The sequence below is a fragment of the Notolabrus celidotus genome, chromosome 7 (assembly GCF_009762535.1).
Source record: "Notolabrus celidotus isolate fNotCel1 chromosome 7, fNotCel1.pri, whole genome shotgun sequence".
Taxonomy (NCBI): domain Eukaryota; kingdom Metazoa; phylum Chordata; class Actinopteri; order Labriformes; family Labridae; genus Notolabrus; species Notolabrus celidotus.
This window is the reverse complement of record NC_048278.1, coordinates 26108144-26132855: the sequence shown is the minus strand read 5'-3', so window position 1 is coordinate 26132855 and position 24712 is coordinate 26108144. Positions and strand designations below refer to the sequence as shown.

The window sequence follows — 24712 nt, the reverse complement described above, 5'->3', positions numbered from 1 at the left end:
ACAGAAATCTCACGAAAGCTGGGAATTGTAGTTTTAATAGTGACTGTGTGGAGCGAACTGTGTACTTAAAAAAAACTACAACTCCCATTTTCATTGCGACTTTGCAACATGGCTGCCTCCTCGGTAGCAGCAAGTGAGCTGCTACACAATATGAAAAAACAAATGTCAGTCTTGTATCCTCATGTGTCGGTGGTGATAATAAGACGATTAAGCACTTCAAGATGTCACAGTCAACTGCCGGTAAAGGACAAAAGGTAAGGGAGGCTGTTATGGTGGAACTTTTGTTTCTTAGCCCCTGACCTGCTCCACCTCTCATAACTTGTGTGAACATTTTAAGGACAAGGATGTTGTATCATCCATCATCAATCCATCCATCCATTATCTGAACTGCATAACCCTGTTCGGGGTTGCAGGGGGATGGAGCCTGTCCCAGCTGTCATTGGGCGAGAGGTAGGGTACTGCCTGGACAGGTCGCCAGTCCATCACAGGGCTACCATGTAGAGAGCAGCAGCTATTATTTGGTATCATGTGGATAATAAGCAGTGGTGGACAAAGTACACAGCTCCATTACTTAAGTCAAAGTATAGATACTCCAGGTCAAACATCACTCCAATACAAGTGAAAGTTGCTCTGTCAGATTATTACTTGAGTTAAAGTACTGAAGTACTTGCTTTAGAAAATACTGAAGTAGTAGTAATACTTAAATAGTTCTATTTATTTATTCATTTATTTATTTATTATCTATTTAAAATTGAGTCACTTTTATTCTACTTTATTTATTTATGTACTTATTTTAAGTCTAGCATCTTAAGTTCTTTTATTTAATGGTTTAATATTTTAGTCCTTTATTATCTTAGAAATATATTTTACTTTGGTGGTTTTAATTTCCTGTTTTGAGTTTTAACATCTTATTTTACCTCCAGTGTTTCCTCATTGAGATATCATGAGAGCGTTACCTCAGTTCGTTCAGAAACTTCTTTTTATTTTGTATTTATTTTATTTTTATTATTTTTATTACTATTGTTGCATATTGTGTTCTTAACCTTAGGATTGTGGGGTGTGTTTGGGGTTGGGCTGGGGGTGGGATCTTTTTCTTAATTTATTCTATTTTTAAGTTGTTTTTATGTACAGCACTTTGTGTTACAATTCCATTGTATGAAAAGCGCTATATAAATAAAGTCTGATTGATTGATTGATAAGTATTCAAAGTACTTCTTAAAAAATCTCAAAACATTGTATTTTCTCAATACATAAGTGCAGTCAAGAATATATAGGAGTACATTCTGTTACATTATGTTTATTTAGAAACCAATACTTGAAATCGCTAAAAACTATACCATGGAATAAAAACAGAAATTAAGTTACTCCAAGCACAGACAACTTAGTTTGTAATGTTCATCTGGAATGAAACAAATGTTACGTAGCTCAACACGCTTTCTCAGGTTGGACTGGGAATTTTGTTTGTTTGGGCAGAGTGGGAAACAGGGAGAACATTTCAAACGATACGTATTATTCTTCATTTTAAAAACCTCTAACACGGGCTGAAGATATGGTCATGGGTGCTCAGGTGGAGAATTATAGCCATCATTACTACCTCTATATGAACTGCCTGATCTGAGTGAAATTTGTTCTGTGTTTGCTCCACGTTCAACTGTGGAGACGCACAGGTACAACTAAACCACTGAGACAAACAGAACTACACAAACACATTTTACTGTCTTAGGGATCAGATTTCAGTAAAGAGAAGAAAATTCATGAACTGACTTCAAAGCAAAAGTAGTGAGTAACTAGAGCACTGATAGAAATGTAGTGGAGTAAAAAGTACAATAGTTGTCTTCTGAATGTAGTGGAGTAAAAGTAATGATTGTCCCCAAAAAATAATACTCAAGTAAAGTACAGATACTCAAAAATGTACTCAAGTACTTTACTCAAGTAAATTTACTATGTTACGGTCCTCCACTGATTATAACTCAAGTTATGTACGATTTGTAACTGTCATCTTATCACTTAGTTTTAAACATTTATGTGGGAGATGTCATGTTATGGTTCAACTATACTATCAACAGTATAGTATAGTTGAAGCAGGTCTGCGGAAGCCTGCTTTCTCCACCATACTATCTCCCATTACCTTAAAAGGATACTAAAAGGATAACACTAAAATCTAATTTAGTGTTACATTTTAATAAAGTTAAACCTCTCACAAAAATAGATATCTTTTTGTTAATTAGCAGAAAATAAGTTAAAGATATAGAGATATTTATGCTTCTGTTTTATCCTCCCAGCCTGATACAATCCCATATCTTTGTGAGTACTAACCTTTCTGGAACTCTGCATACATACATTCTTCTTTTACTGCTCTTACACTGTTAGTTTCATGTAATATACAGATCTATTTTGAATCTTTGTTACTGCAATTAAAGTGTAGTCCATCTGCTTCACATCTAAACTTGCATTGGTCTTTCTCTTCCTTGGTTTTTCATGAATGATAATACTGTTTCTCAAATCTCATTCTTAACTTGTCTTCCAATCCACAGCTCTAGTTTTAAAAATGTATCTTTGAAGTGTCTTGTCTTTAAGCGCGTTTTAGCATGATGCAATTGTTTTATTTGTCTTCCTTTTCTCATTTTTTATTGTGACATGTTTGTTAATTCATGTATGAGGGATGCATGACTTAAGTACTATATAAATAACTGTAAAAGAAACCCTTCAAACGCCTTTCATGGTCACAATCTAGTTTTTAGACTGTGCTTCAAAGTAGACCTCATTAATTCTGGTGTAACTGTAATACACAGAAAACTAGTGGCTGTGTCATTCCAGCACAACCATATAACACATTTTTACAGAGAGGAGGTAGAATTTTTTCCAAGGTGGTTAATCAGGCCATGCTTGAGAAAATAATATTATCAGTGCTATGTCCTTTAGACAGCTTCCCTTCTGGACACCTAGTTACCTCACACCAAGCAGAACATCATCAGAGGCAAACTGTTTTTTATGCGTTATATCAATGGAGTTACCTTTTAACCTGAAGTCAACCATGAAATTAATTCCATCCTACTGTCTTCAGAGAGACTTTATTGCAAATTAAAGTCAAGGTATAACTTCATCAGTGATTTTGAAAACTAAAATAATGTTGTATTCATTATGCACTATATTTTTTGCCCATCATACAAAATAAATCAGCACACTTGAAAGTTTGATTATTATAGGAAATAGTGCAATTGTGCCACTAGATGACAAGTAAACAGAGACATCAATTTAACAAACCAGAGAAAGAAAATTGTCTTCGCAAAGGAAGTAACTGCTGTGGACAACAGCTCCTACAATTCATTTTAACTATATAAAGCTGGGTGAAAAGCCTCTGCATGTATTTTATTTTGCATTGTGGTAGAAAAGAGAGCACCAAAAGAAACTATTGAGACTTATACTGAGCCTTTCTATTAGTTTGCGTAAACACACTAGATGCTCATTGCCTCTTTAGACCTATAGTGTAGGCAGCCAGACAGAAACAAGTATTTTCCTTTTTCATGGTACACTGCTACTTTTCTCACTGATTTTCTGGCTTATCTTGCTCCTCTCTGCATCAGTGCTCCCCAGCAGCTGGTTGGAGTTGTGGGCCTGGAAATCCATGCCCAGATTAACTCCAACACCAAGCTATTCTCCGGCTCAGCGGTTCGCTTCTCAGCCCCTCCAAACTCCCTGGTGTCATTCTTTGATGCGTCTTTACCTGGCACATTACCCGTAAGTGTTGTCTAACGTTTTTCCAACTAAGTTAACCTGTTGTCTTTTGGATTGCTTCCTTGTCAGGCCATTGGGTAATGTATTTGTGTGTCACCAGGTCCTGAACAAACGATGTGTGGAGGCAGCAGTGATGACAGGATTGGCTCTTAACTGCACCATTAACAAGAAGTCACTTTTTGACAGGAAACACTATTTCTACGCTGACCTCCCTGTGAGTTTCTCACTCCCTCTTCTTACTTTCTATAACAATCCAGGGTTTAATAAGTGGTGGAGTGGCAGCACAGGTATTGTTGGGGGCACTTTATCTAACAAACAGCAGAGCAGAGACACTATTGTCCTACACATCATGCTGCGTCATTGCTTTTGCTTTCATATAAGCTGCCTTCAGTTTTTTCCATCACAAAACCCCCGGTGAACTCTCCCTGCCATCAGCTGTAATTGAAATCGTGAACAACTCTCGCTGAGGCAGCAGAAATGTTATTTGTTACACATACAGACAAATAACACTGAAAGCTGTTAAAGGAAATGACCAGTGTTTTTTCACTTACCAGCTCATTTCCTCCTCTGCACCTCTATTTTTACATTATCCACATCATTTCATTCTCTGGGCTGATTACTTGGGCTTAGATTTCTTTTCTTCACATTATTTAGATAGTTATTAGGCTCATAAACACCTAAGGTACTGTTTTCTAAACAATTCTGTGTGTGATAAAAGTTTAATTATGAACTGCCTGAAATGATAATAACATTTGAAATTGAACGGGTACAAACAGTTTCATAAGCTGACGATGACTCGGATCTTCTTCCATTAATTGACCTCACTTAGACTCCAGCCCTTTTCTCAGAGTACAATCAGCTTTTCCTCATGGGGATTGTCTCATTTGTAATTGGAACTTTGCACTGAGTGCATTTCTTTGAAGCAGCATTGGACCAAAGTATACATTTATTTATTTATTTATTTTAGCATTCTGCCAAAAACCTGAAAAGACTGTACAAAACATAGATATGTAATTCAGTCATAGTCACTGTCCATGCAGCTCAGCTTCTGTCTCTGTCTCTACTACGTTCACTCGCTTCTAGTTTACTTGTCTTGTCTCTATTGTCTCTACAGTCTTATGTTTAGTGATGGGAATTGAGCCTGAATGGTTTAAATGTTGTCCTGTTATATCTGCATGTGTCTTCTTTAACATTTCCTCATTGCTGCTTCCTGATTGTCTTGCTCCATGTATTTTATGTCCATGGACACTTTCTCTAAGACGGTCATATCATGTCCTTATGTAGCTTTTAGTCATTCTTAATCGTATGGTGCTATTTGTACTTTTCTTGTCTTCTCTTTTTTGTTTGTTTGTGTTTTGGTTTCTCCTCTACCTTCTTTACCCTATTTTATCTGGGTTTAATCTTGATCTTTTCAGGGAGCCCTTTTAACATCTGGCAAGGGACTACGGATGTAAACTAGCCTTTTGGCTAACTCTGGCATATTTACAGAAGTGTTAATTAATATCCATGGTCCTTTTAAATGATAAATAAATAAATAAATAAATAAATAATAGCTTTTTCAGTGAAATAGCTGCCTGTTGCACAGGCTTAAAGTAATGCTGATAAAAGCAGTGAGAATGAACTAATTTGAGCTGTACATAACAATGAGCTAAAAGACACTAAAATGCTCTGCAAGCTGAAAGAAATTGAAAAGTCAGGTGATAAATCTTTAGTGTTTTATCAGTTTAAGTAACATTTTTCAGAAAGAATTACTTTTTTGAGCTGTTGATAATATAAAAATATTCATCAGTGATGCTTAAAAGTAGACATAATCTACCCTTTAAAGAAAAACTACCAAATAATATTGTGACGTTGGGACACTGACAAACCTACAGGGATTTGTCACCCAAATCTGCCCTTAAAGCAAGTTCTGGCTCTTGTTTAACTTTCATGCAGCATTATTGTTGTAGTTCCCTTTTATGACTCACACAGCGTTATTTTTGGCTGCAGCAAAAATAAGCTTTACAGTTATGTTTTTGGGCATTTTCACATTTTAATGGAGAGGACAGCTGAAGAGAGACAGGAAATGTGGGGAGTGAAGAGCAAGGGAAGACATGCAACAAATAGTCAAGGCCAGGAGTCAAACCTGCCACTGCTGCAACAAGGACTATAGCCTCTGTATATGGGGCCCGCGCTTAGACAGTACCCCTGAAGCTTTAATAAATACATCTACAATGCCTGCACAGCATTACCAGTAGACATACAGCAAGCAACTTATCTGGTTAACATAGAAGCAGCTTAAGAGCCAGTTATGTTTCTTAGGAGTTGGCAGGGACCCAAAACAGAGTTCAAAGAGAATGAATGCTGGCTTTGAACTCCTCACATGAAAGCTGATGCTATTCTGTAACTTCTGTTTGTTTGAATGAGTAAACACTTGCACCATATCAATTTATAAGATGATAGTTTAGCTTTGTTGTCTACCCCAATTCCCCCCTGAGGCCAACAACTATATTGCAGCTTTACACAGGAAGTTAATAAAGGTTAAGAAGAGGTACATAGTCCACTGACCAATTTTAAGCAATAAGTGATTGAAGATTTTTGGAAACACCCCTGGCCCCATTCAATTGCTGGGCAGTTTGGAATGGGGATGTCTGGGTCTTGCATGGGCTGGCGCATGTCGATTTAGCCACCTGTTCCACTCATGAAAAACAACGATTATTTTTGCCAGTGACCAGTGCTGAAGCAAAAAGAAGCAGAACAGATATATTTGAGAACATTTAGGGGATGATATATCAGTCCTATGGTCATGACATCGGACTGTGTTGTTATTGTGTAACAAGTAAACAACATGTTATAGTGGTTTAATAGCATGCTGGTAAGGTAGAGGTCTCAGTGCTCCAACAAAAGCTCTCTGTAATACTGATATTTCCATTTAACAGGCTTGCCCAAGTGATGTTCACTTTGTTCTCTGTAATGCACTGCTTGCATGGTCAGGTTTCCCCACTACTCAGAGCCTCGGGGTAATTTTACTGCCATTATGAGTGACATTTTAAGGCTTAGAAGTGGAAGACAAAATGTCATGCACACTCTACGGAGACCTCCTCTCATGCGTTCAGAAATACATGGGAAAAAAAGCTTTCAGAGAATTTTGCATTTGTAATTTTCAAAGTCCGTCTCTCTGTGGGAACAGCTTTGGGCAAGGTAATAAGATGGATAATTGTGGACTAAAGAACTCAAAGGAAGATTTACTTTTCTTTTTGGTAGAATTTCATCAAAACTGCCCAATCGACAGACTGAAAATGAGAGCACTCTCATGAAGAAGTAGCCAGATGGGCAGTGAAGAATAGACAAGCGTTAGCAGGTATTTTTTATGGCACTATTTTTACCACTGTAATGCACTGATATAAATAATCCCTGTTTTGATGTTTCTGATTAGTTTCTGCCTGGATGTCAAAGCCAACATGTGAAAAGATGTCACTGATAGACCTTGATGGAGCACCAAGGTGTTCTATAGATTGTGTTAAATTGAGTTCTTCCTATGTATTATTTCACAGACTTACTGGTTATCACAAAGTTGCAGCAGTACATACTTTAATCACCATGGTGGGGATACATTATCTCAACCCAGGAGGTCCATGTATCTTGGCATTCCTGCAACAATCCCCTCCAGAAGCGCAGGGATTACTGTTGGGTTCCTCTTGCTCTATTGTGTGTTTACTGAAGATTGCATCACCTCCGTTGGAATAAATCTCAGCAGTTGACACACAGCAGGGGGGATAATACCGGATTACACTTTTTATTTTTCTCAGACATTCCCCAACATCTCACGCCAGCAGGTTGAGCCTGAACTTTTATTTGAGTTTGAAATTGACCGTGTGTCCCCTTGCAAAACACCTGCTGCTGCACGGTTGATAAACATTGACTTTGCATTACTTTCATCAGCTGCTCAGGGACAGGGATCTGCCGCGTGTGTGTTGTGTCAAACTGCTCGATCAGATGAAGTCAAAGTGGCTTTCATTATGCAAATGACGGGACATTTTTCACACTCGACCCTAACTTTTGAGTGTAATCCACACTCCTAATATTCAAACCAGCAGCAGAAGCCAAGCAGAAATTATCCCGCCCTTGAAAAATACATTTGTAAATTGCATTGTACATTATTGATATGTTCCACTCGAACTCCCTGATTGCATTTTGTAAAACACCACGCTCGCTCATTAAATGATTAATGCTCCCGCCCAAACAGCATTCCCTCTTTCAATTGAGACACATATATAAAGTTTTTAATGACTTTTTAATAACATGCCTCAGCAGCTACACACTAACAAACCAGCTAAAGCAAATAATTTCAATTTCCTTGAGAAATTAAGTGTACAAACACACAGACATGGCTTTGGCTAGTGAAGCTATGACATGTGTTAATGAGAGCTTGAATGGATGGTTTTGTGACCTGTGTGGGAAGCTGCGAAGGAGATCAGTGTGCAGGAGCAAGTAATGAGGCTGGTGAGTGTAGAGACTTTGAACCGAGTCAGAAAATGACTCAGCAGCTCACAATCGTGGACGTCAGTTTGTGTGTGTGTGTGTGTGTGTGTGTGTGTGTGTGTGTGTGTGTGTGTGTGTGTGTGTGTGTGTGTGTGTGTGTGTGTGTGTGTGTGTGTGTGTGTGTGTGTGTGTGTGTGTGTGTGTGTGTGTGTGTGTGTGTGTGTGTGTGTGTGTGTGTGTGTGTGTGTTAAATCCTGTACGTACAGTATTTGAGCTGGCATGCATCAGTAACTCTGGATATAACTCCTCATTAGGGCTGCTCAGTCTACTGTCAGGGTGTAGTCAGGAGGACTTAATGTGGCTACCAAGATCTTGTTAACATCTCATTTGCCTCACCCTGTTATGTAGCAAACTTAGCTGATTTATTAAGCAGGAAATGCAAATAATCCTCCCTGATACACTGTACAGCACAGCAGCTTCACCCTGCAGAGGCAATATTCACAATCACTGAGAAATAAGTCCAGAAAAGAGAGGTGTTGTAAGTAAGAAACGGGATTTCCAAAAGCTGGTGCAGTACTCACAAAATCCAGCAGATTTAAAGATGACACCCACCATAAAGAAAAGAAAGTGAAAAAAAGCAAACCCCCAATAGTCGGATTCTTCCTTTTTTAAAGGAGGAAGTGTTCAGGAGATGGATTGTGTAGATCAGACACATCGCATAAACCGCCAGCGACTCCCTTCTCCCACACTCTCTTTAGCATAAGTATGATAAATGTGTCGTTCCTGTGATGTGGTTGCCATAGTAACGTGTGGAATTAATACTTGGGGCAGCAGATTCTTTTTAGGACAAGAGGAGCAAGTGAAATATTTATTCTTATGGTTAAGTGATGAGGAACCTTGAGTGAAATGGCAGTACTCCTGTTGCATTACAATGACGGCAGCAGCCAATCAGGTAGCACCGTGCTTAATTGATGCTTCCTCTCTGACCTTTACATAGACTCATGACACTGAATGCAGAGTATTCATCAATGTGATGTCACTGAAATGTTAGGGTATAAATGTAAGACTCTGGGAAGACATGTTTTACATCTGTACCCTCTGTTTTTTAAATGTAGTTGTTGTTTGAAAAATATATTTTGGTGACACAAAATGAGGATCATTCCATTAATTTACTCTAATTACTGTGAGACTAGACAGATAAATAAATTATGTGATAAAGTCACAGTATGTATCCTTCACTGATACTTATTTACTATCATTACTGTATAAAAAGATGGACAACTTTCCTCCGTCTCCTCTTGTTAAAAAATGTGTGAAGCCAAGACAGCACTGCAAGAGCAAAATTTAAACAGAGCTCATATTATTATAACCCTTTTTATAACATCAGATAACTTATTAAAAGAGAACTTTGCAGACAAACTAATACTTGGACACAAATCAGCATAAGAACAAGGGCTATAGAGATTTGAACCTTATGGTTATCATGGCCATAAAAACATTATGATAACAATATTATCGCAGTGTTTATGGAAAACTTATGGGGTAAAAAATGCTGCCAGTCAAATTGAGGAAAGGCAATACAATCAATCAATCAAGTTTTATTTATATAGTACCTTTCATACAAGTCAATTGCAGCCCAAAGTGCTTTACAGCGACTGAAAACAAGAAAGAAGCAGAAATAAAATAATGGCAAGACATGTTAAGAAATAAAAATGGATTTTAAAATAGAGACTCATTCACACTTACAACACTAAAATATGTGTAATTAAAATAAGTTAAAGTGCCAGATTGATATTAAGAATATAAATAGTTAAAATAAATAATTTTGATGAGGGGTGAAAATAAAATTAAGGCTAAAAATGTCAATAAAACTCAGTAGATTAATTAAAAATAAATAAATGAATGAATAAATGAATAAATAAAAACAAAATAAGGTAAACCGTTGAAACTAGTAAAATAATAAAGCAACATTTAAATCAGTACAACAGTAAAAAGTAATAAAATTGTTAAACTCTACATAATAGCCAGACTGAATAAATACGTTTTTAGTTTTTCGTTAAAAGTCTCAATATCTCTATCAGCTTCTCTCAGAGGATGGAGCGATACGCTACTTCACAAACTTTACTAATAAACACAATTGACATACTTACATAACGTGTAATTGGGAAGTGTCTTGAGATAACTTTTGTTATGAATGGGTGCTATATAATCAAAAATTGATTGATCACACATTTTCAATAATCTTTAAAGCTATCCTTGTCAACAGTCCTGCGACAGAAACTTCTAACCAAAACCCACAGTCTTCATCTGCGTGTGTTTCTGTGTTACATTTTGTGTTCACAAAAAAAGCATCTTTTTTACGAAAACCAAAAAACTCCTTAACTGACGAGAAACTTCTTTTAGGCGTGGATAGAGTACCTCACTTTCATCTGTCATCTCCTTGAACAAGATTTGCACTGAGTTAGTGGCTACACACTGTAGTACAGGCTAGCTAGCTGGTTACAGAGTATTCTTCTTCTGCTGCTACTGCTTCATCGTCTTCCCTCCGTTTTATGGTGGGTGAAAACCAATGCATAAAACACCCCACTACTGGGGCGCTGGTGGCCTAGCAGTCTAAGCGCCCCACATACAGAGGCTAGAGTCTTCAACGCAGGGGTTGCCGGTTGGATTCCCGGCTGCGACGATTTCCTGCATGTCTTCCCCCGCTCTCTACTGCCCAAATTTCCTGTCTCTCTTCAGCTGTCCTATCAAATAAAGGCAAAAAGCCCCAAAATATAACTTTAAAAAACAAACAAAAAAAAAAAACACTACCTTCCCCTACAATGGACCAAATAGTTACACGGTCTTACTGTGTGTTTTTTTTTAAGAACAACATCAGTATTTTGGTTTGATAATTTGATCCATGTCCCTTCTGTTAACATGGAGGCCAGCTTTGTGACTTATGCAGCAGCCAGTCAGTAGGGGGAGCCTGAAATGCATTTGTCCTCCACTACATTTGTCTTTCATACAGTGTGTGAGACTCGCACTAAAGCTCACCACAGTTGCATCCAACAGAATTTCAGCAACCAAGTCAATAGAATCCTGGTCATGTATCTTCACACGGATTTCAGCTCATATTACCTGGATCTATTTTACAGTGAATATCAGCTAAAAGGCTGTATTTTATAAAAGCTTTAAGCATGGAATTGTGCAGTTATTCCTGATTGGTATATTGCTGCAATTTTCATTATTCATACTCTTGCAGCCTGTGTCCTCTATTAGCCACTCAACCTCTCTGCCAAGAGTTTTACAACACCGTATTTCCTCATATCAGGCTGATGTTTGTTTGTCTGAAATCCAGGCTGGGTACCAGATCACTCAGCTACGGCAACCCATCGCAGTCGACGGTACGCTGACTTACAGCCTCCTTGGAGGGAAAAAGAGGAGCCAGGTGATTCGAAAAATTGTCACCATCAAACAAATCCAGCTGGAGCAGGACAGCGGCAAGAGTCTGCATGATGACCTCCGCAGCCAGACGCTGATTGACCTCAACAGAGCAGGTAATGTTGAATATAAGAGAGGCTTTTATTTAATTTCATATTTTCCTGAATGCTTTGGTAAGAAACAATAGATTTATCTGTGGATGTGTTTTGCCCGTGGAGCCAGAAACTTAGATGCATGTAGCTTATTTAAGAAACCTCTGCAGCTAAGGGGCCTGAACAAACGCACTGTTTTCTACAGTCTGAATTTTCTAAGAAGACACTGAATGAGACAGTTGCCAGCTATTTAACAGTCTTAAAGTTGTCTTTTTAATTTTTATCTTCAGTAACAAAAAATAGCTGAATGCCACAGACACTAGAGAAGACTGAGAAGCTTTGACTGACATATTACTACTACATTGCTGTTTTTTTCTTTCTCTGGGATTGTGTTGATACAAATGAAAGACATCTATTTAAACCAGCCTTCTCTTTTCATACTGGAAGTAAAAACACTGTTTAGAAATTATCTTAAAATGTAAATGGCTCATTTCTCTTGGGCTTTGCTACAAAGCTCAATGGGATAGATACCTCAGAGATGTTAAACACAGCTGTCTCCACATGCATCAGGTGTAGGCCTAATGGAGCTGGTGATGGAGCCAGACATGAGCTGCGGAGAGGAGGCTGCTGCAGCTGTCAGAGAGCTTCAGCTCATCCTGCAGGCCCTGGGCACCTGTCAAGGCAACATGTCAGGTAAGGATATCACTCACTGTCTGTGTCTCTTTGCCTGTCTCACTTCTTTTTTTTTCATATCTGAGCTGCTATACCCCTACACACAAGGATGTTTTCCACTGAGTATGTATTTTTTATCATCTTCGCCCACAGAGGGACAGCTGAGAGTGGATGCCAATGTGTCCGTCCACAAACCAGGCGAGCCTCTGGGGATCAGGGCCGAAGTGAAGAACATCAATAGCGTCCGATTCCTGGCCAAAGCTATAGGTAAACACCATAGAGAATGTCTTTAAGGAGGGATTGCAGGACGGCTTAACACTTCTGAATGGGTCTCAGCTGCAAGTAAAGACTGAGTCAACATTTCCATGCTGTATCAAACAGAAAGAATTACTTGCAGTGTGTGTGTTTGAAGTTGAGTGGGATACATGTCAAACAGGAAGTGAAAGATAAATAGTGAGTTGTTACATCTAATCTAATGATAGGCTTTTTTTCTTAAGCACAGTGCTTCCTACATTTATCAACAAAATCCACCTATGAGCAATATTCTCAAATTATTTTATATCCTTATAAAAATGAAATATCAGAAACATCTTATGATGTTATGAGGCACCACCTGACTGTTTATGTAGGAAGGAGCATATGGTGTCTCTACTGATGCAAAGCAGCTGGTCCTGATCATTAAACAGTTTGGCAGATTAGCTCCTGTGTAACAGAGTTACTTATACTCAACTTGAGTATAACTATTTATATCCAGCATATACTTCCATTCCACTGGCATTTAGAGGAAAATACAACTTATTTTTAATTACAGTATATTTCAGATTGCAGGGCATTCAAAATACGAAGCAAACAATGAGCCTATTAAAGATTTTACACTGTTATAGATGTAGTTAGTTTTGATTTTGGGGCCCCCTGTGGAGGAAGCAGTACATCTTACCTTTTGGGCTGTCCATGCATCAGGCTGTTTCTCTAAATCTTCAAGTCGGACACCGACCCTGTATAGAAATAGAGTCTTGTTGCTCATAGCCGGGTTTGCATTTCTAGATGAGACAGACGCAGCAGCATTGATTTCAGTTTGTTCTATAGCTAGCTAAAAAATCAACATACAACACTTGTATGTGTATTAAGGTGTATTTTTGCATAGTGGTACTTATATTCAAAGGAGGTTTTCAAAAATAATGCTTTCCGTGCGCTAATAACATGAATAAAATAATATTTTCAATTTAGGGTTTTCCTTGAGGGATAGAAATGCTACTTAAACACAAATCAAGGATCTAAAAATATGTTCATATGCATTTATATACACACCCATAATATTATCTCTGTCAGGTCTAAGCTTGTGGTTCCTAATCTTTTTTGGCAGGTTCCCCCTCCAGACATGTACCTTGACAACAATTTCCTGCATCCTTAGAAATTATCTGAACTACTGTCTGCAAAAATACAGAATGAGAACTTCAAAAGCAAATAAAACGAAGACAACAGTACGCTAGATTTATAAAATAAGCAAGTAAAAGTGATTCTACACCATGCATGTTTCACATTATTAATGTGTGTGTTGCCCACTGCTGATGGAGTCAAGAGCAAGATATGACTTGTAGTAATTGCTTTTTTTAGTTATAGCAGTTGTGTCGTTTGGTTTTGATTCATTGTCAGCCTAACCTTTACCTGGAGGTCCTTAAAAACTTGGCCATGCTAAGCTGGCAGTGTCAACTGTGTGTAGTGTTTTTATTTGGTGTTGTCACGTCCCCTCTGTCATACCACCAGGGTGATTTGAGAATCACTGCTCTGAGCTCTAATTTGTTTTCAGCTTTAATAAAAGGAAGACTATGTGAATATATTGGGTTACTAAAAACTTGTGAAGCATAAGTTTAGGACTGACAAGCAGTCACATGTAATTACAGTGTGATCCCAACATGTGGAGCTGAATTCTCACTTAAAAACTCATAGATTTTATGTCAACTCGGCTTTAACTGACTGTTGATTTAGCTCCACTTAGGAACCGGCTAAAGGAAACTTCAGCCTCTTATATGCAGTATTTTGAGCATGACTTGACACACTTTGGCTTTGTGTTTGAATGATTTATCACTAAAGTTGTTACACATTTACTGCTGCTGAATTGGTATTTAAAAGTCATGGAGAAAAAGATCATTTGTTACAGTTATAATCTTGCAGCAGTCACAGACTTCAAGACTGCCCGTGCATCATAGCAGATGTTTGGCATTTAACTCGCAAAATTATATGTGCGTGTACTGGAGTTATTGAATAAACCGTCTGTATTTGTGTTCAATACGTTTTTTTACATTGCCAGACTACGAGATCCAGAGACAGATCGATGTCCTGCTGAGAGGTGGGACGGTGCAAAATGAGACCCGGGCGTACGACTCCAAATCAGGGTAAGAGGATGACAGAGCTGGGCCACAACATGATGCCAGGTTTCAGCTGCTACAACCCCCTCTTCCTGGGATCTGTGCCTGCTTCATTAGTCTCGAGCTCTGCTGAGGAGGAACTATTATAGTAATCATGATGAATAGAGCCATTTGGATGCTGCTGTCATCCTGTGTTATCTGTGAGCGTTGTGTTACTCACAGGTTTTATGAGCTCGCAGAATGAGCCAGCTCGCACACAGCTGAGGCCTTGATCATCCCCTGGTGCTCTGCCTCCTTCTCATGAGGCTTCACATGTTTCAGATACACGGTGAAGCATATGATTGGCTCTTTTTTTCTCATCCCTGAGAAGGTAGCCAGTTATTTGAAAACACTATTATGCAGACAGCCATGCTGACACAGACTTGAAAGCATTCATTCATTCATTCATTCATTCATTCATTCATTCATTCATTCATTCATTCACAAGAATGAGTCATAGGTATAATCAGAGGTACTTTTGCTTGAAAAATGATCTCCACTCAAGTGTTTGTTGAATTTATTGCTGATTGCTTTTCTGTTGCTTATCGGTTTAAATAATCTCTTAACTAATAGTTTTAAACTGCAAATCCCCCAGTTAAATGCCCTCTAGTGTGTTTTTAGGGGGGGGCAGCTTTGCACAATTGGGAGAGAATGTACCCCATGTACAGAGGCTACAGTCCTCATCAGCCACTGGTTCAACTCTCTACCCTTTGATGCATATCCCACTGTCGTCTACGTCATTTCTTGTCACTCTTCGGCTGTCCTATCAAATGTGCCTGAAAAAAAAAAAAAAGATACTTAAAAGAAAAACTTTACTCAACTGTAAGGTTGTAAAATGCTTGATACTTCAGTGCCTTTAAATTCCACATACTTTGAAATTGTTTATCTGTTTTTACATATGCTAGTATCAAAGAACGCCAAAGGGTCTATACCCATCACCCTGACAGAAAAAAGATCCAAACTCATATTTTCTGCCTGAAGCTGCTGCGAGCGACATGAAAGAAAGAGAGCGAGAGATCAAGCAGCAGTTGTTGATCAACATAGAGATAAGGTTAAGAGAGAGAGTGCCGGTAAAATATGCAACACGGCTAAACTGAAAAGAGAAATGCCAATTTTTCAATTGTGTCACCACGGTTAAGCTCCTAAGAACTCATAAACACATTCACATCTCTACACAAATATGCAGGAAGGTGATGGATTTGGTTTTCTTGCAACTGAGGTTGTGCTGCTTCCTGCCTGCTGTGTGTCTCTCTGCTCTGCCCTCCATCACAGCTAGTACTCCACTAAATCTCCTCTCCGCAGGTCGCCAAATAAGCAAAAACCATGTGTCTAGCATCTAATAAAGACAAACATGTTACTGTTGTGTCTATTTCAGACAGACAGAGAGCAGAGCAGAGAGACAGTGATGTTAGCAACTGTTGACGGGGAGCTTCACGGCAATATGCAGTGATTGATGCCCATAACATGACTAAATCAGTGAAAAAAAATTTAAATAAAATAGAGAGCACACACTCTGTATATACATGCACCTCCTCTGACTTATGGGTGATAATTCAGAGAAAAAAAATATTTTTGTTATACATTATATTCATGAAAAATCATATTTTTTGCCTTTCTTCACTATCAATCAATCAATCTTTATTTGTATAGCGCCAAATCACTACAAACATTATCTCAAGACACTTTTACAAACATAGGAGGTCTAGACCACTCTATGTCAAATTATGAACAGAGACCCAACACCAAGGCAGGATAAGACTCAGTCTTACCCCACCTTAATCCATCATGAGCATTGCACATTGCAATATTTAGCTAGTTACAGTGGCGAGTAAAAACTTCCTTTTAACAGGCAGAACCAGACTCATGTTAGACAGCCATCATGCCTTGAGTTGGGTCTTAAAAGAGGGATAGAGGAGAATAAGAGAGAGAGAGGGAGCGGTAATAGTATTATGTCAAATGTTGGTCCGTGGTAAATTACTTTTTCTGTACACGCACACATGCAGGAAATCAAAAGTAGCTAAATTAGCCATTATGGGTGCCAAGGAGTTCATTTTTCCGTGCTGTGTTATAGAAACAGACATAGTTTGATCTTTACTGGTATGTACTCTAAATGTTAAGTTCTTTTATTATGAAAACCCTACTTGGTTGTTTATAAATCAAAGTCCATCCATCATGATGCATGTATCTTTGTCCACAGGGAGACCATTCCTATGAGGGACAAAGAGGGTCTTCAAGACTACAGGTGAGTAGACAAGAAGTCCTGATATGAGTAGCTGATCTGCTCCTCAGTGGGGACCAGACTGGAGCAGCTAGATGGAGAGAAATAAAGAGACATCACTCAGGTTCTGGACATCAGTCAGAGTACGTTTGTGTTTGAGCTAAGGAGTGGAAGTGATTGATGGACAGGTGTAAGGCTGATACAGTCGAATGATAAGAGGACTATTAGTGCCTAACAAAAGCCAACCACCTCTCCTCTGAGCTTATCAGTACTGCTGATAAAGCACCCACCCTAAACCCCATTTTTTTTCTACACTTCAGGTTTATGCCAGAGCCCAACCTGCCCCCTCTGATTGTTTATGAGGATAAGGCCTCGCTGCCTGCTGGTGTTGATGCGAGCCAGGCAGTGGTGATGCACAAGATAAGAGAAGGGCTGCCAGAGCTACCCAGTGTCAAAAGAGACAGGCTGGTGCAGACATACGGCATCCTGCCTGAGCACAGCTTCACTCTGGTGGTGAGTTTGTAAGAGTAAGAGCTGTATGAGTTGATTCCCTTACTAGGCCTGCTTTTTGCTGCTTTTTCTTTTTAATTGGAATCTGATCCAGCCTGGGCACAGCTTGGATGACAGAGCCTGGATGCGGTTCAGTAGGCAGCTGTGTACTGCTGGACTCTATTAAGCTGATTTTATCCTAATTAGATAATACACATGTGAAGCTCTCAGGTCTTTTTCATGGTGTTCTGTTGCAGAATGAGGACGGGCTGGTGGAGTACTTTGAGGCGGTTCTGAAGGCAACCAAGAGAGAGCCCAGGAAGGTGATCGGCTGGGTGACAAACGAGCTGCTGGGTCACCTCAAACAGCAAGATATGAACGTGAGCCAGAGGTGAAATATACACACGCACACACCATTTCTGGTCACTTCTACAACATTCACGCAACGCCATCACAGCGCTGCTTGAATGCAGCGCTGTCCTGCAGCAAATGCTCATGTCTTTTAGATGTCAGTGCCCCAGAACATGACCTCTCCGAGCCTCGCTCTCTTTGTTCCTTTTGAATGCTTTATCTGAGAGGTGATTTGAGTTGTGGGAGGAGGAAAAAAAGAACATGTACAGATAAAGCTTTCCATGGGGAGAAGGTGTTATTGTAGCTGCTTTCTACTGTGGAGTCAGCAGGTCATGAGATACTTTTCTCTGAATTTCTCAAACTTTTGGCAATTTCTCTCAAATAATGGATAGCTTTCAGCCCAATGTCTACTCTGCTAAATAAAGTACCTGAAGTAAAAATGTCCAACCCATCCCTCTGCAGTCCGCAGCCCACCAAGCAGTCTAGTTTGGTACAGCACAGTATTGTAGAGTACTCAATTGTTAGCTGTTCAACTATCAAAAGTTAGGAAAGGTACCAAAATAACTGATCCCGCCTGTCCTACTTTTTTGGCACCCTTCGATTGGGGTCCAACCATAAACAGTAGTGTTAGACGCTGCATTCTGATGATTGAGCGAGAGAAGGGGCATATGGATTATACTGGATTATATCTCTCCCAACCTGATGTTATTTGTTCAGTAAAATTATATATCTTAATTAGGGATGCTCGATATCAGCTTTTCTGCCGATATCCGATATTCCGATATTGTCCAACTCTTAATTTCCAATACCGATATATTGAGGCTTTTTACACCAAAACTGTTTGGTAACAACATAACATATCTCCTATTGTGGAATTAACACATTATGACTAATTGCATTGTCATGCCACACTGGATGCATACATAAATGAAACATGGCTTTCCAAATGTTCACACTGTTTATGCAAATTAAGAGAAAAACTTCAACTTAAGTTATGGAAAAAAGTGCCAATATGGCTCTGCCATTTTTTTTTTTTTTAGAGATTTTAGAGAGAAACATTTTGCCTCAAACAACACTACAGACAATATCAAAACAAGGAAGATGCATATCTTCAGTCCAGAGTAGTAAACAAACATAGTCCTCTTTTATTCCAAGTTCAATAAATGAGGAAATGGCAGTAACTTGGCAAATAATACAATCATTAAATTACAAACTTGGCTCCATCGCCCTGCTCTCTCAAAGTAGTCTAAATATAAACAAGAAAGATTCTTCTTGAGATGGGAGATCAAATTTGATGTATTAAAGGAAGACGCCCTGTTTCCTCCTCACATAACCAACGCTTTGCAGTCATTGCAAATTGCAAATTTACGATTCGTAGGTGACACTTGGAAATAGTTCCAAATCACAGACATCAGAGCAAGCTTGTTAGCCATGGTTAGCAACCCACGAGTCTAGCATGTTGTTGTTGTTATACGTCATCAAGGTTGCGCCTGTAAACGTCCCATGCTGCGTTCATGCAGGCTCTGAATTGCTAAAGCCTACCGAACAAACATCGGTTATAAAAACCCAATACCGATAATTTCCGATATTACATTTTTAAGTCCTTATCGGCCGATAATATTGGAGGGCCGATAATATTGCCCATCCCTAATCTTAATGATAGGTGACTTCATTTTATGTAAGTTATTTTTCATTTCATGGAATGCTTAAAAAACTGATGCTTAACACAGACACCAGCTGAGCAGAGAGAGGGGCAAAGAGATGGATGCAAATGGAAAGGGATATTGTAACCTGTAACCTGTTATTTAATAAGTAGCATAGCTAACCTGCAGACATAGTGAATCATGAATCCTTAGTTTTTCAACAAAAAATCCCTGTATGCTCGAATACAGCGGTATGGAAGTTAATTCTTTAACCAAATAACTCCTGGACACAACTTCACAACAAAAGCATTGCGTGAAAACAAGCAGAGTCTCTCCACAGAAAGAAAACATAAGTATTTTGCTTTTAAAAGCATTCTGAAGTACTTTCAAAGCCAATACAGACCGCAGTGTATCATTTTTCTGTCTATTGGCCAAGATCTGTGTGTGGCTCACTGAAAAAAAATCGCCTTTTATACTCTAGTTTTTCAGAGTCACACAAGAGACTTGCTGCTCACTCCAGCAGAATGAACAGTTTAATCTGTTAATATACACACTGAAATGAAAGTCAAGCCACCCTGGAGTAGACACGCAGCCAACATGCTTCCTGTGTATTGAGCCAAAGGGTACAGTTTGCTGTGGAAATGCAAGCAAGATAAGGGTTTAGCCATTTCCTGTTATGTCCTCTGTAGATATGGTATACACACAAAAATAACAGCACAGTTTGTGAAACTTAGGGACACCAAAAACTCAGAACATATGGACGAGTTTGGGGGAAATGGATGGAGTTCTGGCAGCTTGAAGCATTGGCATGTGTATGTGCATCAGTGAAGTTGCAGTCAGACTGATACTTGACTAACTATATTCACTCAGTGGCCAAATGAGGGGGACAGCATGGCATAGCATAAACATAAGCTGCAGGGGCTTTGCTAACAAGCTTGGCTGTCCATAAAGTCATTAATAATTCATGGTTTTAAAAAAATTCACTTGTTTACTGCTGTTATTGTCTTTACACTCACTGCAAATTGCATCCTGTCTTTCCTGAACTTTTAATGAATGTGCTTTAATGTTGTAGAGCAAAACCTCACAACTCTGCTTATCAAAGTTAAACTGTATGGAACATAAACAACCAGAAGTTTTCTTACCCCCCAAAAACACACACTTTCTCTGTTGAACAGAACAGGAAGCTAAATGTAGTCTGACAACACTTTCAGGGCCTATGTCCACTTTCTTTTCTTTTTTTTTTCTTATGCTGGCAATACTTATTTTCTTTACACAACCACAGTTTTGTGTTAACCTTCCAAATCGCAAAAACACCCTCTGCATCAGCTGTTTTTTCATAGTTATCTCACACCAAGATACTTTTTTCCAAGGGTGTGATTTCATGGTTAAGAGCTGCTGCCTCCTTGAATGAAAACAAATATGAAGCACATAGCGCAGCTTAAAGCAGTCTTCACAGTCACTACCAAAGGAAGTGAAACTACTGTGAAGCAACTTTTGTAACCTTTCAACAGTAAGTTGATGAAAAGGGCCCTGAAATTATAGTTTCATGCACTGGCAAGCAAAACCGCTGTCAGTGGACACAGGCCCTAATGCTGATAAATATCAAGCTATGGTGTCTGTGCAGCACACCTGACTGGATGTAGTTAGCTCATAGCCACAGATACTATCAATGAACAGTCGTTTGTGGATAAATGAGGCAGCTAATGCTCGGCCAGCTACTGCAACAGAGACTTCAGTGCCATCTGAGCTAATGACTCGCTTCTTTGCTAGAGGCGATCAATGACTATCAATTTGAATCGAAGAACCGCCACAATGTGAATCATTTTTATTTAAAAAAGCAAGAACAGATCATAAGATTGCTGTGTACTGAAATGAAAGCAAAAATGCAGGGTAACAAGAATCAAAAATAATAACTTGCTTCTTATGTTTAATTTTGGGGTCTCTACGGAGTCTACCTTAGACACACATTAACCACAAACCCACAAATCTTTCGGTGTTCTCGGCTCGGTTGGAGATGCCAGGGAAATCAATGAAAACTTAATGAACTGCTTTCCCTCAGAAATGAAAAGCATTCAACCACCAAATCCCTTCTACCTGTGCTGTAAAATGCTCAAAGTAATGCTTTTATAGGCAAGTTAAAACATGTGGGCAAATCAAACTTAGTAAAACTGGGTGAACTTAAATACTCATGAACAAGTTAAGATGGTACTGGTTTGGTTTGATTGACATGAAGGCTTATTAGATTCTTTGTAGTAACAAATACAGCTCACAGTGTTGCACCTCATGTGAGTTTATTAATCTCCACATATTCCCTAATTCTTTATGTCTGTTGGTGAGAAAACGCGGTGACAGTCTGACAGTCCTTCAGAGTAAAAGCCTGTTATGACAAATCTAGTTACATCGGTGGACTCAGAACTTTTTTTGGAACAAAGCGTTGTTTTGATACCTCCCTGCCGAAGGCCTGTTAGCCTGAACATGCAGTTTTTTGTAAATGTTCCAAAACACACTTGAAACTGTATGAAAGTCTTTTGGATAATTTGTTAAAAAGAGAAGCTGTCACAGTACCTTTCACACTGAAGCTTTAAAAAGAATGTTGAGATGTTTATCCAGCCACCAGCCATGAAAAAAGCTCCACTTATCTCCAGCTGTTTCTGTTTACTCCACGCTGCGACACTAAATATCAGGGAATAACTTCAACTCGTTCCATTGTAGCAGTATCCTAGAAGTGGCCGTTTATTAATGGCTGAGCAGCTGGCTCTCTGATACCTCAGAGTTGTTTTTGTGAAGCTTTGACTGAAGGTCAGTCACCTGGTCAGGACCATAGGTCAGCACTAAAATAACTCCACTTTTTTAGTCTTTCTTCAGGTTTTTGATTGTCCTGGGTCAGACATTTGAGGGGAGGTTGGTTCACTTCAGAAGGTTGAGGGTTTGATCCCAGTACCGCTTTCTACATGCCGAAGTGTCCATGGGCAAGATGATTAACCCCAAAGTGTTCCCGATGCCATGGTCAGCAGTGTGTGAATGTGTATGAATGTGATTAGCTAATCCCGCTTCAAAGAATCACGTCATGAAATAGCGCCATTTATCAGTGTATCGATGTTTTCTTACACCCCATAATAATCAGTGAGTTATTGTTGAGTAAATAAAGTTGGAACCAGTAATGTTTAGAAGTCAGAGCAGATGCTGTGAGCTTCACTTTATGTCCCACTCCCACACTGTTGAGAAACATTTATGTGTGTGAGTAAGCCACACAGTAGCTGGTGTTTATTTATGCAGAATGCTGCATTAGCTTTGGTTGAAAGGAGGAGAGTTATAGAAAAACAAAGAGCAGCCAGCAGGAAGAGAAGATCCAGCAGTACTGAGTCATTTTTAATAAACAGGAAAGTGTCATTTGGCGATAAATAAAAAGTTTTTAGACGGTTTCCTGATGGATACATGTTTTTCTTTTTGCATCCATTGATCATGCTCAATATCAAATCTTTTTACCTCGCTGGTCCTGTAAAATGCATCCACACCTGCTTTTGCTCTTCATGTTCCTGAGTCACATAATTCAATAGGACCTTGGGAGCATAATAGTGAAGTAGTCAGAGAGGTGACACTCCAGACATATCAGGTGGTGGAAGTGCTTCAGCAAGCTCTTCCAGACATAGGACTTTAGGAACAGGAAATGTCACAATGACAGGAGAGGGTTGGTAAGTTGGAGGTTGGGTTTGCATTTTCAGCTCAGAATACCTTTTTTAATAAAAAATAGTTAAGACATAGTCTGAGATCTCTAGTTGCCCCTTGGTAACTTCAGAAGTGCCCCCTGAGCTATATATATTACCCCTGGTTGGGAATCCCAGCTTTATTTGGCACACTAACAGTCAGTAGTAATGATACATTTCGGCTGTTTTCTTCTGAATGACTGGGCCATGAAGGGTAGAGATTCAGCTGAGATGGACTATGTGGCCTGCGGTACAGTGAATGAAACTGTCTGAATTTAATAAATTCTGACAGGCTTTTTGATTCTGTGCGTCTTCTAGCCTCTGGAATAAACAAGAAGACGGAGAGACAAAGATATCACAGTCAATTTCCAAACATTGATAGTCTCTTCCAGACTGACACTCCCACTCATTCCCTCTCCTTCTCCCCTCCATTTATATCTGTAATTCTTCATTACATCTATTAAACTGTAATTAAATTCCCTCTTCATCTGATTACAGCCCCATCTCTCCCTCTGCCCTGGCTGAGCTGCTGGAGCTGCAGGAAACAGGACACATCTCCTCTTCGGCTGCCAAGCAGGTCAGACAGCTGCACAGACCGTGCAATTATCCCCTTCTATCTGTCACTCAAAACAAACAGCAGGGATGGAGACTGTTTGCTTTACTTCCTGGTTAGGTGTTTCAGGAGATGTGGATATCACCTCGTAAGACAGCATCGGAGATCATCCAGGAGAAGGAGTTGGGTCTTGTTAGCGACACTTCACATCTACAAAGGATCTGCCAGAGGGTGGTTGACTCACACCCTGAAGAGGTGAGGGTCTATATACAACTTCTCAAACACATACAAACACATTGTTTGTGATGTTCTTGATGTTTGAAGCTCTACATCTTTGCTGTGTAACTCTGCAGGTTCAGGCCATCAGAAATGGAAACAAGAAAGTTCTGAACAAGCTGATGGGGCTGGTTCAGAAGGAGACCAAAGGCCGGGCTGATCCGGTGTTAGTGAGAAAAATGTTACAAGAGAAGACTTCTTGAACATCGGACTGTTCTACAAGATCTAAATCGTGGCAAATGTGAACTCCTATGAAAGAAATTATGATCATGTGAGTTGAAAATGGCAGTGAATGGTAAGTTTTCCTCTGTATGTTGATAAAATGATTCATAGTGAAGCTGAAAAAGAAGTTTTCAGAGAGGTTTTTGTAAATACTAAACAGAGTTTTCACTGTACAACAACAACTATCTCCTGTATTTATGTGTTTCATAAATTAATAAAGCTTTTTTTATATAAAAAAAAAACCTCAGAGGCATTATTCTACAACCACTTAGATTTGAGTCAGCATATGTATCAAAATACAGTGAGAATTTTGGAATTATGATTAGATTAAAGAAAGAAAATACTTTTTAACATTTGTTTTTATTTGCAGGGTGACATTTTGTATCAGTGTAACAGCTGTTTTGTAACAGCTGAAGAGAGACAGGAAATGTGGGGATTACTTAGTGGGGAAAGACATGTAGCAAAGGG

The 24712-nt window shown here is 39.1% G+C and overlaps 1 protein-coding gene across 1 annotated transcript; it reads left to right on the top strand.

Annotated features, from left to right (window-relative positions):
• Window positions 1-84: 84 nt before the first annotated feature.
• gatb (glutamyl-tRNA(Gln) amidotransferase, subunit B) lies at window positions 85-24479 on the top strand. The gene is made up of 13 exons (XM_034687427.1): window positions 85-254; window positions 3585-3738; window positions 3836-3949; window positions 11537-11735; window positions 12282-12404; window positions 12537-12650; window positions 14692-14776; window positions 16986-17030; window positions 17327-17519; window positions 17753-17886; window positions 23692-23770; window positions 23867-24001; window positions 24100-24479. The coding sequence occupies exons 1-13, from the start codon at window positions 109-111 to the stop codon at window positions 24223-24225; spliced, it is 1647 nt and encodes a 548-aa protein (XP_034543318.1). The 5' UTR covers window positions 85-108; the 3' UTR covers window positions 24226-24479.
• The last annotated feature ends 233 nt before the right edge of the window (window positions 24480-24712 follow it).

Coding starts and splice junctions, on each gene's coding strand:
- gatb (XM_034687427.1), top strand. CDS start 109: ATGGCTGCCTCCTCGGTAGCAGCAAGTGAGCTGCTACACAATATGAAA. Junction 255..3,584: donor CTGCCGGTAAAGGACAAAAG/GTAAGGGAGGCT, acceptor TCTCTGCATCAG/TGCTCCCCAGCAGCTGGTTG. Junction 17,520..17,752: donor AGCACAGCTTCACTCTGGTG/GTGAGTTTGTAA, acceptor GTTCTGTTGCAG/AATGAGGACGGGCTGGTGGA.